We start from the raw sequence: 19929 nt of genomic DNA, 5'->3' as shown, positions 1-19929 counted from the left end.
TTAATGCTAATTCTCACTTGCCTTTTTAATTCCTTCATTAGAAGTTGCCCTAGCAAATAATTTGACTTGTTCATATTTTTAGAACCAATTCTTCTCAGGTTGCTTTTGAAACCAGCCCTTCTCTTTTGAAGGCTTTTCAGAAGTTAGTTAGCTGGTATGTGGGCAAAGGTAGTCTGCTGAGCAAATGAAAATTCAGCTTGGGTGCATCTGTAGTTTGGGTCCCCATGTGCATTAAGCCATGAGCTAGCTGTTCAAATCAGTTCTCTAAATGTTATAGGTGTGGTGGTGCAGCATTGCATATAAGCAGTGAATTTTTTATCATCTCTGCTGCACTAACAAGCTGTACTGCTCTCAGTACCTGTATTGAAGATAAAGATTACTCTGGGGATGTGGTAACTCTAAGGCATATGAACTGCATGCCATTGTGGGGCCCATAGAATACCTGCAGCAGATGTAGTAATAACTTAGGTGTTACCAATTCTGAATTCTAGAGGGATTGTTAGACACTTCTTGGACATTTAAGACTAGAAAACCAAATCGTGGGAACTCAGGTATGAGTTGGCAATTACTAGTCTGACTCTGGCAGATGTATTCCAGAAAGACGTCCAGCATTCTTAGACTATTTCAGAGACAGTGAATAAGTGAATAGTTCCCCTTATAGCATTTGAGTGGATAACCACATTTCTTTTTAAAGTCTTGTTGTTTTTCATTCATGTTTATCTGGTAGTTCTTATACCTTTCTTCACTAGGTTGAAAAGCTTTTCAGTACTTTGTTTTCTTTCTAAAAAGGTAGTCAAGTCAATTTGCTCCAAGGCTTTCTGCAATATATTTTCTCCCAATATCTTGGGGTTTTTTTTCCTCAACACTATCTTTTCAACACTCTATATTGCTACCTGTTGCAGCAAAACTATTTGCAGAAGCAGTCATGTCTGTTCCTATTTGTTTAGCTTAGCTCTTGCATCTGAGAAGTCATAACTAATGAAACCTTGAGGGAAAAAAAATGTTTTGAGTATATGGGCTCTAATCACAGCCTTTGTTTTGAAGTAATTTCCAAGCTGGATTTTTTTTTACCTTTTTTTTTAAGGAGTTGCTGGTATTATTTATTTCTCCATGGGTAACTTTATACTTCTGCATAAAACAAATTTTGACAGAGTGGCATCTGCCTGCTAAACAGTTCATTACTCCTCTGTGACTGTGATGCTGCCAGCATAGCTTCTTCTACCTGGCTTTGTACTCTGCAGCATAAGTAATGTTCCCCCACCTGCCAGTTCTATGCTGCATAAGTCTTTCACAGAGGGTTGTTCTGGAGAATCTGTTTTAAATTTATTCCTATGTTTTCAGGGGGGAGGGAGTTCTGAATCACTATGGCAAGTGATCAGTAAGTAATCATTAAGAAAATGTTTTATTTTTATTCTAGTCAAAGAAAAAAAAGAAATCGAAGGGAGATTCCAAAACAGTTCAGGATGCATCTCGTCTGGATGGAAAGGAAGTTGATGAAGGTACTGAACACAAACATATACAAAATGCAAACATTATGGCTTAAACGCTGTTTAAGATTTACTTATCTTTGGTTCATAAAGAAACACAAGAAACTCATAACTCCATATTATATACGTATTATATATGGAAATATGGTCTTTGAAACAACAGTATTTAGTAACTTCAACTGATTTTTTTAAAGTAATCTTTTAAAAACTGAGAAACTATGGATAGTAAGGTGTTCATGCTATTCATGTTTTGCTCTGTGAAGCCAAGTATTATGACATAAAAACTTACCTTTGGCCATTTGTGTTTTCAATCTAAGGTTGAAGCTGACTGGTTAGCTCAGACTTCTGTTTTATATGATACAACCTAAAAATTTTTTCTTCCTCTCTGGCTTAGTTGATGTTTTCATTTGGGTGATGTTTTAGGAGCCTGGGAAACAAAAATCAGTAACAGAGAGAAGCGTCAGCAGCGTAAACGAGACAAGGTGCTGAACGATGGTGGCCCAGGAGAATCAAATCTCCAAGGCGTGGAAAACACGGTTACTGTATCCATTGAACAGCTGATGCCTACACCATCACTTCCAGTTGGTCTCAGAAAAAATAAAGGTATGATGCTTGATAGGTCTGTGAATGTGTCCTAGAAAGATAACTTTATTTGAATGATTAAATAGTGATCCTGTTTTGGATGTATGTTAGGTATATTTGGAGGTGAAACTCTTGAGGAAATTATTTCAAGCTATGTAAAAGTACTTTCTCATTGTGCAAAACTCCCCCTTTTCTAGACATATTTTTGGGGAAACTCAGTGTTTTGGAGCAAGTCGCTAAGGCACTGGCCTCCATCCACACTGGTGCGCTGTTGGTTGCTATACAGCTGCATAGGCCTGTCCCTGTTCCTTCCCTTGCGCTCTGTGACTCTGCCCTTTGTTTTCAGAAACTTCAGAGGCATCCTCAGCACTGCTGCTGGCAGCACCAACTCCTTAACTTTTTGAGTGCTTCCTTGTGGGAAGGTTATGCCTCTGAAGTGCTCTTAAAATATCATTCACTGCTTAACACGTAGGTATTTTTTTCCAACATAGATTTAGTAGCATCCCGTACTAAAGCTGTTCATAATGTTAAGGCATATGTGGCTGAGATTTACTAGTCAATTACTATAGCTGAGGATTCAGTAGATACTTCTGCTGCTGTTAGAGAAACAAAAGATTGCATGGGCTGGTTTAAAGCATGTGTATGCACAGGAATTCCTGTTTGACTAAAACTGAGAAGTAGGTGCTTTAATTAAATGAAACTTGATGTTCTAGCAAAGCCACAAAAAGACTGAGCTGAACAACTGTCTGGTACTTTGAAACAATTCATTGAAATTTGTATCCCTCACCCTCCTGTTTCACTGACACTCATTTGCACCTTGACTGAATGCATAATTGTTGCCCTGAGGACTAGATCAGTTGTTTCCTGTTGTCTTTTTTTTTTTCCCCTCAGTTTACACAGAACTTCAAGAAATGGTAGTTCCACCTGTCTTTATGCACTGTTGCTAACCATAACTACTGTAACTTCTCCAGTGAGAATCCTTTATGTATCATACTTTTTTTTTGTCTTGTGTATTACCTTGTACAAGACTAATGTAAAAAGAATTTAGCTGTAGCTAGTGTTTTTATGGTGAGGTAGACGTTAGAAATAGTTACAGGTCTGAAATACTTGGAGCCACTCTTTGCTTGTAAATAACAACATGTATTTTAGATTTTTGCTCTTTGTTCATTGGGAAAGTAGTTTTAAGTTCTTTGAAATCTGCAGTTATTTGGTATATGGGTCCTAAGTAACTTTGAGAGCATTCTGTCTGCAACATAAACACAAACAATAAAAAATAGAGCATTTTAATTTTATCCTTAAGTTTTATGTAAGTGTCTTAATTTACTGTAAGGTAGTAATATATTATTTTCTTAAAATATTAGTAATGGATTGTTAGAAGATTTTTACAGGTTTTTTAAAAAAGCTTAATCTAGTTTTGTTTCCTCTTCTTAATCAGGTGACGCACTTTTGAATGCACAGATTAACAGTTCTAAACCTGCAAAGGGGGAGTCATCAATTCCACAAGGTAAAAAGTTTTTATTATTGGTCATCCTAAGTAATTAGAGGAGTATTTTGCAGAAGTGAAAATAGCAACTGTTGCTGCAGGATTTTGAGTTACTGACCTGGAACTTTACTGAACATCTGGGTCTTCTTGCTATGCAAATATTATATTTCTAAGTCCCAGTTATTTCTTAAGAAGTTGAAAACAGTCTCTGTTACATGTAGAAATACAATTCAGTATTTTGAATTTTCAGGTAGATTACCTATTACAAAAATCTTTATGTACAGAACAGTAACATTTATTTTTAAGCTCTGCTGAAAAATTCTTTATCCTAACTTTTCAGACTTACTCACTTCTTTGTGTTAATTAATTATTTTCTCAAAGAAACCCTGGTATAGATAACTGCAGAGAGCTCACAAGTCCTGATTATTGTTTACACTTGTTTCAGGTTGAATATACAAGTTACTCAGTTCTTTACATTCTCCTTTGAGATGCATAATACATTTGTTTTGAAAGTTCTTACATATAAATACATGTTTGTAAAAAGAATATATTTGATATATGTCATACACAAAACTTAAAATATTTGACTGCTAAGTCTTAACAGTTTTCTAATAACAGATACTGCTATAATAATACTTGAAGTGAATTAGTTTGACGTAATGAAATCAAGATGGTTGTTACTTTTATATAGCCAACATTAGCTGTGTTGTTTTAATCAAAAATAACTAGCATAAATAACCAAGTCGTCAAATGAGTTATTAAAAGCACACACAGATCCAGAAAGTGAATTCCTTTCTGCTTGTTTTTGGGAGCTTAACTTCACACACAAACTTCCTATACCATGGCACAGAAAGAGGGTGCTGTATTCTTCAGAGATGCCTAATGGGAGGACAGGAGAAAATAACCAAGTTTCAGTAAGGGGAAGGTCATGAGGAAAAAAGCTTTTCATGAGATAGTTCAAAACATCTCTGGACAATCAGTCTTTATGGTTTCCAGAGCTTGAATAATGTAGTATAGTTTTGAAGTTAGCTGTGCATTGAACAAAAGGTGGGACTGGGTGACTTTGAGAGATCCTTTTCAGTCTTCAGTTTTCTGTGATTCAGTGAGAACTGGCTGGTCATTTAGAAGTTAAAGTTTTTGACAAGAGAGAAGTATAATAAACAGAGAATAATCAAGCTCCTGCTTCAGGACCTCAGCTGCTTTTTTGCAAAGTTGCAAAAAGGTTTTTCTAGCAACTGCACTTTGGTTTCTGTCTCTTCTTTTGTTGCCTTTCCCCAAGACTTCATATTATGCTACAAGGACATTGACTGACAGGAGCAATGGTAGTGCTGTAGAGAAAGGGCAGTGGTTTTTGTACAGCAATGGTGACCTTACAGATGTCTGTGTTTGGAATTGATTTGTCTGAGAAAATCTAGGCATATCTCACCTAATTAATTCTATGTCAGTGAGGCCAGCTTGAATTGGGCATGTTGATGCTGCCTGAGTTACAAGTTGATTTGGAAAATAAAATGTTTGGTCTGTATTTTTTGTTGGCATATGATACTGACTTGTGCATAAGGGTTTGGCTTACTGTTTAAGTGTTACACTTGTAATATGCAAATATTTCTTAATTGCTTGTAGAAGAACAGTTTTTCTGTTTTTTCTACTGCATATATAGAAAGAGAAAGGGGAGTTGATATACAAAGCACTTTGAGAAAGGTTTGTGATATATAGGAAGGGAGACTGGATGCACTAGCCCTTACATTTTATAGGGACATAAATTTAAAAAACTTCTGTTATGATCTTTGTCCCAGTGTACTGCTGACTTCTCAAAGAATGCATTAAACTTGCAGTGGCTAGTAATTTCTCATGAGGGTAACATGTAACAGAGATTCTTGCAGTGTTGTGGTCTTTTACCTTAGTGAAACATAAAATATGTTACAAATTGAGTGTCACTGTGATTTCTGTCTCTCACTGTGAGGGACTCTATGGTCAGTATGATATCTACGCTCTTTGTAAATCCCGTGTAGCGTTGGGAAGTATTTTCTAATACCTGGTAATTTTGTCTACATCCTGCTTGGAGAACTGCTGCATGCAGTTATGAAACCGAAAATACTCTCCATTTAGTGCATGGGTTTTTCCACAAGTCATCCCCATACTGTCTAAGAGAAATTAGCTGACAGTGTTGAAAGTACCCTCCCCACCCTTTTTCTAATCTTGAGACACTGGTTTGCCAACACTGGGTTCAAGCCCTATAAAGAAAGGGATGAAGAAAGAGAGTGCAGTTGGTGCTGTTTTTTCCTCCCTCTTCAAGTTAGTAGACAGATGGTGCATATCATCTGAACTGGAAAATCAGCTGAGACAGAGCAGCAGCCCTGTCTGTATCACACTGGTGTAGCAAAGCTGCCATTCATTCAGGGTTTTTTTTATTAAATGAATGTGCATATAATGGTATTTTAATTCTTCATCCAGTTGTTATTTTAAATAATCCTTTTGTTATTGTTGTATTTAAGTTTCTCCGGGATTGAGTGAAAGCCATACAGTAAATGGAGGAAGCTGGAATGAGAAGTCTGTAAAAATCTCCTCACAGATTGGTGTAGGGGAGGAGAAATGGACATCTGTTCCTTCAACTGCAGCTGGGAAGAGGAAGACTGAGACATTGGCTTGGGGCCAAGACACTGGAGATGCTAATGGAAATGGAAAGGACTGGGGAGTAAGCCTAGTAGGCAGGCCCTGGAAAGAGCGTTCTTTGTTCACTCCTATTGGTAAGCTATTTCCAAGAACTTGCTTCATGTAAGCAATTTACATAAATAGTCTCTGAAATATTTTTATATTTATGTATTAAAAAATCTTGACATGGTCTAGTGAAATGTTAACTGAACAATTTCTGTTTACTGCAAGTGCTGATGGCTTAGCATCTATGTTTCTGTGTACAGTTAAACTGGATTTTTTGAGTTTATCTGAGATAAAATTATTTCTGTGAAGGATTGCAATGTTGTATATCAATTTCATAAAGTTCTGAAGATGATTACTAAGCCATTTTGAAGCATAATTTCTTTAAAATCATGTCTTAAAACCCAGGTTGTTCATCATCCAACATGATGAAATCAATTGAGTCTGATTTTGGCAGGTGTTTTTTAGGCCCCTAGGCATAAACATTGTTTAACTCTTGTGACACTTAGTCTTATACTGTTTTTCTCATTCAAAACTGGTTTTTTTTAGTGCTCAGTACAGTTTTCTGCCTTTTTTTCTTGCGCTGTCCATAGTAATAATGGAGAAGAGATTTCTTGATTTCTCTCTGAGCAACAGTCATCAACTTATTAGTAAATGCTGTAACATGGCCCTTTCCACTATTCAGTCTAAGTATCCTCATCTCTTCTGGAAAGCAGTGTTGCTTTGTAGTCAGCTGTGTTACTTCAGACTTGTGGAGTCTTAACCCCAGCCAGCAGGCAAGTCCCATCCAGCTGCTTGCTCGCTGTCTCACCAGCAGGGGAGACATGGGGAGGAGAAAAGCTGGAAAACTCCAGGGTAGACATAAGGACAGTTGAATAGGGAAAGCAAAACCTGTTCATGCAACCAAAGCAAGGAAATACTTCCCTACTTCTCTACTTCCCATGGGCTGGTGGGTGTTCAGCCATCTCCAGGAGAGCAGCACTTCATCACATGTAATAGTGACTTGTGAAGACAAGTACCATAACTCCAAATGTCCTTCCCTTCATCCTTCTTGCCCTGACTTTCTATACTGAGCATGATGCCACATGGTAGGGAATATTCCTTTAGCCAGTTGGGGTCACTTGTTTGGGCTGTCTCTCTTCCAACTTCTTGTTGGGAAGACAAGCTCCAGATGCCTTGTTGCCAGCAATACAAGAAGTGGAAAACGCCTTGACTCTGTGAGCACTGCTCAGCAACATCCCTGTATTACCAACCTTGTTTTCAGCACAAATCCAAAACACCCTACCCCAACCATAATCTGCAGAAGTCTAGACCTTCTTTTATTTCTCTGGCATATTTTGAAATGAAGTTCCTGAGGCTAGATCTGATATACCCTTGGAAGCTTTACCATTGCCAAGTAGAAGTGAAGGGCTTTTTTCATGTTCTGGCTAGATGTGTTCTGCTGTGTATTCTAATAAGACAGTTGAAAGTGACTGACCAACTTTTTGTTGGTTTTGTTACTGAGAATACATCATATCTACCAAGCTGATTTGCTTCTGGTAAAATGAATAATTTTGTGGGTGAAGGAGAGCAGTGAAATGCTTTCATGATGACTTGGCTAATACTTTCAACATTGTTTCTCACAGTGTTGTTGTATCCAAACTAGAACAGGTGTAAAACTGATCAGGCCCAAGGTAATGGTCAGTAAGTCCTACTCTCCCTGGAGGCTGGACAAGGGGGATGTCACAGGGCTGTACTTAGAACTGTCCTGTTTATCATCTTTATAAGTGACCATGTCATTCACATCCAGTTTCCAGATTATATCACACTTAAATGTGGGGGCAGGAATCAGTTGAAACAGTCCAGGTCAGGGATCCCAACCAGAAGGACCTAAACCTGATGGGAGTAATGGGCCAACAGGAACCAGAGGAAGTTCAGTGAGGACAAATGCCAAGTGCTGAATCTGGTTGGAAGCAACCCTGGCTGGATATTGACTGCTGGGATTGCAGCTTTGTGGATAAGGGGTCTTGGTGGGCACCAAGGTGGATGTGAGCCAGCTGTAGATCCTAGTAGCAAAGGACATGAGCAGTATGCTGGGGTGCATTAACACAGGAGTCAGTAAATTGGGGGTTAGTGACTGTCGACTTTTTGGACAACATCTGGAATACCTGTCTGGTTTTTATCACCTTCTCCCCCAGTTAAGTAAATGTAATTCTAAATAAAAGCCATTAGTAGTTTTTACTGGCTATCTCTGCTTATTTTCTGCCTTACATATGTAACAGTCTAGTATGTCTTCATTTTGAAGCAGTATCATCTCCTATTCATTGTTCTGAATTTTATTCCCTTCTTTAACATATATATATTATATACTCCAAGCTGTGTTCCATCTATGGGTACTTTTCAAAACTTAGTGATTGCAGTAATGGGAAGAATAATAGTATTGGGCTCAAAGAACAATTGACTTCTCTTTTGTGAGAAGCTTATATATAGAAAAAGCCGTAAAGGGAAGATGGCCTTGGAAAGCTTGAAAATTGTTTCAGGCTGTGTGTTCATAAAGTCACAGCTCTATCAGCACTAATTAATGTCCTCAGTTACGTGAAATGTCATTATGGCTGGACTAGCCAGTGTTTTTCTGATCCAATTTGTAATTAAATGGCTACATTTTCAACATTGCCAGCAGTGTGTGATGCTCTTTTTCTTTTTTTTTTTCTCCCCTTCCCCACAGCTGCTTGGAATGTGGATGCAAGGATTAATACCTCTGAACAGAATTCTACTTCTTTCTCCTCATTTGGATTAACTCCTGGAGTTTCTGGTATGTGTGCCTTTCAAAACATTTTTCCACTCTCTTCTACTCCACCAAGTGGAGTAGAGTTTGCCAAGTGATACTAATATGCATTTTCTCATTTTTCTTTGAAAATAGTACTGCAAAGAGGTGGAAGACACTTAAAAAGCTATTTTCTTATGCTGAAATTATGCAGTAAAGTAACTGTATTAAATTGATAATCAAAAGCTAGATCAATCACAGAATATTAGTAAGAAGGTTGGAACTAGAGAGGGTTGGAATGAGGTGATCTTTGTATGTCCTAACCCAAATCATTCTATGATTCTGTGATTTCTTATTTAGCCACCTTGTTTCTGTGTTAAGTCTATAGTAATGGGCATAAGAGGCTTCTCAGCACTGCAGTATTTCCAGTTAGAGATCTGAAGATTTCTTTCTAGGAAAGCCCATTTACCCCAGTCCTGTGAGGGAGTTTATTTGATGATTGAGTTCTTCCCCATAAAGGAACTAAATCACTACTTTGAAAATACATTCCATGGGCAGGATTTGAAGTCTTGAGTCTTTCTCTGTATGACAAATGGAAATGCTGAAGCTCTGGGGTTTTCTTTGTTGAAGGGTTGTGTGTTATAGAGTACAAACCTGTCTTCATAATAAATCTTGCGTGTTAAACAGCTAATGTAAGTCCTACAATGATTTATTATGCAATAAAGGGATCATATGGCAGGTTTTTTGCTCTTGCTTGCTTACACTGTGAGCTTGGCATGGCAGTTTCCTTTTCAGAAGTAGCTGGCCAAGTGCTTATGCACTTAGGCTACATTTGCTTGTATTGTAGTGTACAGGCTTTTAACTGTTGAACTTAAGGCTCAGTGTCCAGCATCTTAATTGTACAGAGAGTTTTAATTTAAAAAAAAATCCCAAGCAGCCACCTGAAACCAAGTTCAGTCTCTAAGCTAAAACTTATGACAGTTTATTTAATAAAGTAGGGTGGCACACTGAGCTAAGGTTCAGCTGCAATACCACCATTTCAACTTCAAGAGAAATAGTTTTCTTTGATGCGCCTTAGCCAACAATGTTGTGATGCAAAGTGACCACAAAAGAAATGAGAACATGTCCATATTTCTGTCATCTGAGGTATCTTTTGCAGAGGTGTTTGAAAAATAGAGACCCATGCTGAATTTCAGAAGTTTCATCATGCAGTAAAATATTAATTTATTTAATTCTTACAATTAGTTTTTGGTTTACTTTTTAATGAAATAGTTGTGTTTGTTGTTTATTTTTCTGAAAACAGTTATGTTAAATGTGTAGCACCTTCTGTATTCATGATGGTATTGGCCTTACTGTTGTTTGTCCTGCTGCTTTTATGTTCTTGAAACCTTTGCTTTAAATGAGAAGTGGATTCTTAGTAACGTATAATTTGTTTGATCTGCAATATAATTGATATGGTTTCTTTCTAGTGGTCTTTTCTTTTAAGCTTCTCCCTGTAAGAGATTGATACAGGGTAACAATTTTATTATCCATAAAATTTCTTTGTGCTTTTCAGTTTGAGCAGACCACTTTTACTCACTCTTCTTATCTGAGTTCTTCTCATGACTTTATTTTGTCTTCCTTCTTCAGCTTCCTTGTTTTCTGAATATACCTTATGAACAAGACTCTACTAGTTCTCCTGTGTCTGTAGTCCTTAAAATCTGATATTTTTCTTTGAGCCTTTTGTCGTCCTTTCCTACCTTGATTAGCCTTCCTTCCCCAAGGAAACTTCAGGAAGCTTGCTAACTTACAAGTACAATTTTATCTATTCCCTTTCAGGTTCCAACAGTGAATCAGTTTCTCAGGCTGGTACTTCTGATTTTCAGTGGGATTTAAGTCATGCTCAACCCCCTGTTGATGACGAATGGTCTGGGTTAAGTATGTTCCTCTAAAATGTTCATTAAAAAAATGCTAATTACTGTTAAAGTATAGTTATTTCTATAAGCTACTTGTATTTGACAATGGTGGGTATCTGAGGAAAAATCTGAAATACTTGAGTTCTGTAAGCTACTAGACAGTTTGAAGGAATTAAAAAGAAATATTTTAGAAAATTCTGATAGAAAATTGTTCATTTTTAGGAAAAATACTTGGAGATTCAAATTTGGAAGCGAGAGAGCTCAGGCATTTTAAGGTAGAAAAATCTTTGTAATGAAACAGTCTTGCTGCAAGTGATGAGAAAAATCTACTGCAAGTCTGCAAAATATGTATTTAGTAGATAGAATTTGAATCAATTTGTTTTTACATGTTCATACCTTACTGGAAAGTTAAGGCAACATCAGACTCTTGTATTTAATCTAACTTGCTTTCTCATTTAGCAAACATTAGAAGTTCTTACATATATAGGAAGCATATACAGGGTAGAAATAAGTGAAATTACTTGGGAGTTGTGGTAGAGCTGGTGTTTACTCCCTGTTGATAAAAAAGCATAGTGCATCTCATTAGGCATTGACCTGAAGAATTGTTCCAGAAGTTGACAGAAGCAGCCTTGCCTGTTACCTCCTCTCTAAGAACAACTTAGTGCAGTTAAATAACTGGAAAAGTGGAATAGATTCATGCAGTCCTTGACTCCACCACTGTTGGCATGATTGCTCTGTTACCAGATAATTTTGAAACTTACCTTTTGTTCTTTATCTGGTTTAAGGATAAGGAAACACATTTCAGTTAATCATTTAAAAGTAAGCAGTTTTACATTTTATCAAAAGCATAATTGATTCACATGTCTGAGCATAGAATATTTATGGCTGAAACTTCTGTTAATAGAATTTTTTCATAGTTGTAAAGTAAGAGTAAACTAACAGAAGTGGGCAAATGCAAGTTTCGGCCAAAGTGATACACAGACACACCCTGCTGCTTTATCAGGATCAGAATAAGAAAACTAACTGTATTTACAAATGCTACTAGTTTTTATTATTACTAAGAATGGATTTTTTTTCTTAAGCAACTACTGAGAGGCCAGTAGGTAAACTAAAAAGTGTTGAGTAATATTTTTCAAATCAATTAACTTTAGCATCTGAAGTAGGTGTCATTAAGGTAATATTTTTATTAGGAAAGTTTCTAACTATTCTAAATGTTCTAACTAATCTTAAGATCGCTTAATGTATTTGGGCTTCATATTTGCCAATAAATTTAATTGGATTTATTGCTGCTTTTTATTTTGACTTTATTTTCAGTTGTTTAAGTTGAATGCCACCATGGTTGGCAGACCAAATTTGCCTGTTCTTCAATTTGGTGTAGACTGGGCAAGAAGAAATATTTGTGATGTTAATATGAATGTGAAATGAAAATGCAGTCTTTTACAACATATTCTGTTTTAAAATAAGCTTGCTGCAACTTTCTACTAAACAGGCAGTGTAAGGCTTAGTTCTTCCCTTCTGATATTTTTAGTTTTTATGCAACTGACCCTTTAAACCTATAATTCTATCATAAATGAATAATAACAATATAGAGTATGGACTTAAGAGTCTTAGGAAAAAAAATTATTAAAAATGGCAAAGTTATGACTTTACAGTTTCAGAATTTGTAAAAGACCGTGTAAAGGAATCTTACTAAGGCAAGATTGATCAATGTTACAGTTCATCCTAATTTTTTCACCAGCTAGAAAGAAAATACAGAGAACTGCTTAAGACAGATAATTCTTAAGTTTGTTCCTCTTCATATAGTTTAGAAAAAGTCTTGAAGCAACTGCATCTAGCTAGCTGCTGCTGTGATTAGGCTCTGTAAAATCACTATCCTACTCATTACTTTAAAGAGTCCTCCACTTATCAATAAAGTCTTTACCATTTTTTCAGAAAGACAGGGAATTGCTATTTATATCTTGATATCAAGAAGTGGATATATATGTGTAGTGGGTTTTTTTTTTTTAATCTTTAAACTGGAAATGAGCACCTGTAGAATAAAGCAATATTCCTGAAAAAACCTTTTAATCTTTCTAGATGGACTTTCTTCAGCTGATCCAAGCTCTGATTGGAATGCACCAGCAGAAGAGTGGGGAAACTGGGTAGATGAAGAAAAAGTTGCTTCTGTTCCTCAGCGAGAAGAGAGATCTGATACTCAGAAGGTAAAAGGTGGTATTTTCTCCTTAGCTCCAGGACTTTGGCCTTACCACTTTGGCCATTTCTTAAAGTAGCTAAAAGGGTAATGCTAAAGGTAATCTCTCATGACAGTTACAGTGATAAGAGTAGCACGACTGTGTTTGCTCTTTACACAGAGAAGGAAAACACTGAATGTTGTTGAGAAGAGAAAAATCAGCTCCATCTTAAACCTTTCTGTCTTGCCATAATTATAAGGACTACTTTATCAGTATAGACTGAGAGGGTTTAGATCTGTTTTTATAAATACTTCTTGACAATATTTAATTCTCAGTATGAAAAACAGCATCTCTATTCCACTAGTGCCTGGTGGTCTGCTGCCTTTTCCATTCCCAACTCCTCTGCCTGTATTACCAGATAGCATGTAAAGAATGTGTTCTTTCTAGAATGAACTGAATAAATAAGATTGTGTTCATTTCCACTTGTATATGTATATTCCTTATAGCTATTGACTTATGTTTCATCTATACAAGGTATGTTTCACTGGCATTTTCAATGCTAAATACCTTCTGTTCCCATATGAAGATTTCAGATAATGAAAGAGAAAAAGCAGAGCCAATTCTTCAGAGTTCTACAAGTGGCAAATCCAAGAAAAAGAAGAAGAAAAAGAAGAAGCAGGGTGAAGAAGCTAACTCTCCTGCACAGGTAAAATATTAATGGTTTAAAAGTCAATTACAAGGAATTCACAAAATTACATTACCTATGGCTATCAGCATCTTGGACAAAAATTATTTTTGGGAAATTAATTTCTTTATTGGATTGTCTACAATTGTTTCTCAAGAGTTAAAGTAATTCTTATTTTACTAGTATTTCCTTAGTTTGTTGTATTCACAAGTTGAACATGGGATAGTTGGTAGTTTTGCTGGATTTATGAAAAGCACAAAGTACATGGAAAGTATTTATCCTGAATTACTTATTTTATGTCAAATCTGGATTCTGTACTGTAGGGATGCTTCCAGGTAGAATTGTCCTCTGCATGGGAAGCCTTTCCCTCATGTCCTTTGAAAGACAGCTGCTTTGGTAAATATAGCTAGTTAGGAGAATAAAAGAAGTTGAAGTTTTCTCTTAAGTTGTCTTCAAGTACAATTGTGTGGGAGTATAATGGTTTTCTGAAATAGTTTTAATTTGATTTATGTGAAATGGTCAGTGCCACTGCTTCAAGCTCAGTTGGTGGAGCTACTCTGTGAGTCAGATTTCAATGAGGGAAAGAATATTTTCAAACTGAAGATGGTTGGAGTTTTCTCTGTTACTTAAATAGCTTTTGAAGAATTGCATTGAAACAGATTTGTAAAAATAGGAAAAGCAGATTGCAGTTCACATTGCAATTGAATAATGTGTGAATAGATGAAACAAGTACTTTGCTAGAGGGAGAAAGCTTTTAATAGCTAATGACCAGAATGCATCCTGCTTGTGTTTATTGTGACAGCCATTCATAGTTTACATTCCTTACAGTTACAAAATGACCAATGTTCAGTGGAATCTGACTGGATTAGACTGAATTAGAGAGGGAAAGCAAAAACTTCAGTCATACTTGCTTTGGATTAGCTTTTATGGTTATCACATATTAAGTTTATTAAAAGGTGTAAAACATTAAATTCCTGTTACAGGAAATTTTATTTTCAAGTTGTCTGTGTGAAGGTGGAGCTGTTTTGATTTCCCTTGTTTCTTTTGAGGCAAATTCAGTCTGGGAGCACTAGGGCTGCAGCTTTTTTTTTAACTGAAATTTGTTCTGGACTATATGACTCTAAGTATAAGTCAAGATTAATAAGTTGTGGTTAACAGCTGTTTGTGAGTGTCCTACATGAATCTTAAGGTCAGTGAGGGCATTCTGAATTTTTTCCCATTGCTTGTGAGCTGTCTTTTAAATTATATATGTCAAGTGGAGTCCTACTTTCTATATTAACATGATCAGATTTGTTATTCTACTCATTGTTCTCCAGGCATTTCAATTTTGTTACTTTTTCTTACAGTCCATCAGTCTATGAAGTCATCAGTTTACAGATAAGAACTTATCTGTATTAAATTTCTATGTAGAATTGGGAGTTTTGCTTGATAGGAACAGACTGAACTGCTCACAAAAGCTACCCTTGTTATAACAGTTTAGTAATCTAGCTTGCCAGTCCTACTTCAAACTCATTTAAAATGTGTGTACTTATCCTCTAAAAATGGTACACGTTCATTTAAACATCTTCATCTTTCTCACTGATTATACTTTAATGTTCACACTCATTTCTTGACTTCAGTGTTTAAGGCAGTAGAGACCTGCTGAAGAGCTTGGAGTAAGCTGTGTTCCTTCCTGTCAGGAATCAGATTTAGGCTGTGACTGCACTTTCATAAGGAGATAAGTGAAGGAACAGTGTTTCCAGTTTAAACTCAGAGACCTTTTCACAACCAGAGGATTCTTTTAGTGCCACTAACAAGTGTAACTACTCTAATTCCACATTTAAAATGAAAACTTTCCACTTTAGGTTGTCTAAGGAGTAAAGGTTGAGACTCTGGGATACTTTGGATATATTTTCAATTTCTGTACTGAGGATTACTTTACAAGCATTATGGTAAACTAAACTGCATTGCTAAAATATTAAAGCGTAATAAGGATGGAAAACTATACAGCTTGCATTTAAAACTTGTAACAAAGCACAGAACCAAGAACAGTAAAGTGTCATTGTGATACTTTTGCAAAGTGTGTAGAGTAAATTCATTCTTATTTCACATTCTTATAATTTAACAGGAGTGTGAAGTGCAGTTCATTCTGAAATTGGGATTTTTGTTAGTATGTATGCATGAAGCATCCTGCTTTCTGGGCCTTATTGGATTATATGGGTTTCTTTATTATGTTGTTCTATACATTTTGAGTGTTAGCATAGGCTAGTATGAGCCCACTACTTCAATTATTCTTTTTCATAGATTTTCTGAGTTATAGAAGCTGATTATGGCAACAAAACTGATTCACAGGGGAGAAGAGTCAGAACTTGACTGCAAACACAGACTCTTTTTTCCCCTCCCACTCCCCTTTTTGTAGGATGCTGAAGAACTGGATAGAGAAGCTGGAGAGCAATTTCAGGCGGATACCTCAAAAGTTCAAGCACAGCAGGAAAGAGCTTTTTCTTTGAAGACCATAAGTACTAGTGAACCAGCTAAGGTAGGGATGCAAAATTTGATTTATGTTATGATTTGATTTGGAAGTGCTCAGGTCATTTGACAGATTAATTTGTGCAGATAAGTAGGAATACTGTTTCAGGCTATATGTTTATGAATATAAAGGCAATTGAACAGTTGAATTTTAGGTGGAGGTCAGTTATGACTTTTGAAAAGTATGTCTACTCTGTGAAGCAGTATCTTCCAAATCACTAGTCACTTTCTTCACTGGCAAGTTACTTTCTTGTTTGAATATTCAAGCAATGGTCAAAAACTTGGAAATGTAGAAGCCTAAGAACTAATAGGTCTGAGCACAAGACTAGTGGCATATTCTACTGTTGTGTTGCAACAGAATGAAGTGTTACTAATTTAAAATATTCTGACTTAAATTCAGTCTAAAATTGATTTTTGATAGCTGTACTGAGTTTAATGGCTTAATAAGACAAGGTTTTATTTGAACCAATTCACAAACTGTTTGCTTCAGCTCACAGTTGAAATATTCTAGACAATAAAAATTCTTTCATCTTTCTCCAAACAGCAGCTTTCTTAGGTACTGCTACCCAACAAAGCATCTCATTCTAGGAAGGTGGAAAATATTTAATATTTCTAGAGGCTTTGTTTTTTGTTTTTTATTTCCATAAAGAGTGAACAACACTAGTGACACGGCAGTTTGGTACCAGAGGGTATCAGAATACTGAAATTTAATTTTTAATTGCTAAGCATTAGTTTCATAAAAATAATGAGGTCTTAAGAGTCAAATGAAAACATCAGAATGAAATCTTTTACAAGGGACTGCAAGTCACCAAATGAAAACTACAGAAATAGTTTTTTGGTTGAAAATATCTTGAAAAGCACATTCAGACATATATAAGGCTTATAAAAGTAGAGCTTTACTACAGTTATTTATTCCAACTGATTAGTTTAGATGAGTTCAACCTTTAATCAAGGTTGGCAACAGCTGCTTATTCTGTCCTGACTAGTGTATTGTTTGGTTTTGTGGTAGTTTTTTTTGAAGCTGTATTTGAAAAGACATCTGCCTGTGTATGCAAACTCCTGGAAGTGTGAGTTTTTGCTTTATTTTAGAGGCTTTAGTTGAAAATGTGTAGACAAAAAACGTGGATTGTGACATCAAGGTGGCAGGCCTTTGACTTCTAGAAAAAGGCATAATAGTGCATCCTGGAAGGCTACAGATTCTGCTCTTAAGAAATCTGAATTAGTTTGAAAAATATCTGCAGTTTGTTTTTTTTTTTTTTTACAAGCTGTCAGCACTGCCAAAATACAAGCCCAGTTTCAGCAGATTTTTCTCAGTGCTTTACTGTTTATAATCACACCCAACTTCCTAGGTGGGCATCAACATCTCATGTAGACCTACATTACACTCTTTGTGGAACTGGAGGGCTTCTGTTACTCTTGAATCTTAAATTCAATCTGTTCATGGATGTGTCTGTGCATAGCTGTATAAGTGGTAATTGTGAAATAAGGCATGTTCTGTATAAAACTTAGTGTGGGGGCAAAGGACAAACAAAATTATTATTAATATTCTCTGAAACTAGAGTTGATAAAGGACAACTTGTGAATTGTTGTTTCTGACAGTGCAGATGGTCTTTCAGTCTTTATCAAGTCTCCTTGACATCAGATTTGGCTTCATTGTAATTTCACACATGCAAAGATGCTTTCCAATATTGTTTGACCTGGCTGTTGTAAAAAGTTTTAGAAACTGTCTGTGAGTGATGTGTGGAACAGATGACTTAAGTTTCCAAGGTAGATAGTTTAGTCTTAAGCAAATGCTCCAAAACATGAGAATGAAATATAGGGAAAAACAAACTGAATATAAACAAGTTGTTAGTCAGCATATCCTCAGAAACAGCTGATTTTTGAACCTTGTGTTTCACATCACAGTATCTGGTGATGGTATTTCCCCTGTGCTATACATTGTGCTGCATTGAAACCTTCTGCATTTTATCAGCAGGCACAAGGATGAGAGATACTTGGAAAAAGAAGTAACAGTAACAGACAAGTCACTACTTCATTATTGAATCATAGAGTTATGCACATAACGATTTATATTATCTAATAGGCTTTATTTGTTGTTTCAGGCCTCCTTTCTGAATTAGCAGAGAGTATATCTAGCAAAGAGTAGTATCCATTTTTTAATGTCTTCATCACTACCCACTTTATTCAACATTTTTATATTTATTCATCAATACTGCCTGTATTTGAAATTTGGACAGAACTATTTGGAAAAATTTCCAGATAGTGCTGTATGTATTTGTATCATTACATTTGCAGTAATACTGCACACTGTAACACTCAAGCTGCAACATGTTTCTTAGTCAACCTGAGGCAGCTGAGCTATTAAAATCTTAATTGAGTTGATTTACCTGCTGGTCAAGTGTGACTGTCCTAACAAAACTGTGATGCCAAAACTGAATTGATTACCTTGCACTAGAAGCTGTGTGTCCTCCTTTTGTTTTAGAAATCACGGTTTGTTAAGTTCGTTTATTTATGTAACTGATGATTGCTAACCATTAGGCAACATTAGAATTGGCTAAGCTTAGAATTCCTGTAGGGTGGGAGTTCATTTTATCAGCATGGTTGCTGTATAAAAAAATTTGAGATAACTAATTTTTCAGTAGATTGAGAGAAATGCTGCAATTATGGATATTAAAAAAACTTATTTCAGTTGATGTGTTAAAAACACAGCAAACTATTCATAAAAGGTCGGAGAACTGCTATCCTTTAAATTCATGTGTTGGATTTTTTCAACTAAAGTGTTTAATTTCTTGCTTAGTATGATATGATTAAAAAATAAATTTGTATTTTTTTGCTCTCTTGAATGTTCTGACTGAATTTTTGAGATGCTTTCATTATAGTGATGGAAGCAGTAAAAACTGGTGACTGTGACATAGGATCTGTACATCTGCATCCAGGGATGTAGATTTCGCTATTTGGTTTTCTTAGTTCCAGGTCTCGGCTGTGGTGACACAAACTACAGCTGTGATTTCTTAATAACATCCTAAAAGTTTGGGGTTTATTGCTTGGTGAAATGCTATGTTCTAATACATTCTTTTTTTAAGCCTTCTGTAATTTGGTGACTTGGTGTAGGGTCTTATGTTTTTTATGTTCTGACTTTCCTATTGGAATGTCAAAACAGAAAAAATGGGGGTTTTTTCTGTTTTGCTGTAATTTTAATTACAGTAAGTGCTACACACTAGGGTACAGTTACATTTTGTCTCTGTAGTGGGAACCTTCAAAATCAACTAGATAATTAAAAAATACGGCAAGTACCTTTTACTTGGCAGTTATTTCTGCAGTAAGTTCCACTGAAATACTTGATGACTGCTGTTGCAAATATTTGTTATTCTGTAAGCATACAGAGTGCTTCGAGTGGTTTATAGGAATGGCTGGAGATGTGATTTGTTTTGGATTTGAGTTATCTATTTGGTTCTATTTAACTTGCCTGTTTACCTTGCAACCAAATGCATATCGGTCACTGTTTCACATCTCTGTTGAATATTCTAGAGTTCTTTTAGGGTCTTTGTGATTTATAGATTGGTCTCCCATTCTTTACATGTGCTGTATTTTAAGAATTAGTGTCATTTATCTTTGCTTGTGTGCAATTAAAAATGATGGCACTAGATGGCAGTCATAGTATTACAGCTTCAATTCAAAAATTTTAAGGATTTTAATATTGGCTTAATTTTTCAATGCCATCTT

At 35.9% G+C, this 19929-nt stretch overlaps 1 protein-coding gene across 2 annotated transcripts in view; it reads left to right on the top strand.

Annotated features, from left to right (window-relative positions):
• The window catches only part of MTDH (metadherin), a 32439-nt gene that overhangs the window by 9399 nt on the left and 3111 nt on the right, over positions 1-19929 (top strand). The window contains exons 3-11 of one of the 2 annotated variants that reach the window (XM_084204533.1): positions 1418-1499; positions 1911-2090; positions 3505-3573; positions 6045-6296; positions 8909-8995; positions 10766-10864; positions 12919-13043; positions 13600-13719; positions 16097-16216. In XM_084204533.1, coding sequence (XP_084060659.1) covers positions 1418-1499; positions 1911-2090; positions 3505-3573; positions 6045-6296; positions 8909-8995; positions 10766-10864; positions 12919-13043; positions 13600-13719; positions 16097-16216 — 1134 coding nt within the window. The remainder of the gene's footprint in view (positions 1-1417; positions 1500-1910; positions 2091-3504; positions 3574-6044; positions 6297-8908; positions 8996-10765; positions 10865-12918; positions 13044-13599; positions 13720-16096; positions 16217-19929) is intronic. The other variant, XM_084204534.1, reaches the window with a different exon arrangement.

This window comes from Fringilla coelebs (assembly GCF_963513975.1).
Source record: "Fringilla coelebs genome assembly, chromosome: 1".
Classification (NCBI taxonomy): Eukaryota; Metazoa; Chordata; class Aves; order Passeriformes; family Fringillidae; genus Fringilla; species Fringilla coelebs.
Note: the sequence above shows the minus strand (reverse complement) of the source record. Positions and strands in the feature narration are given on the sequence as shown.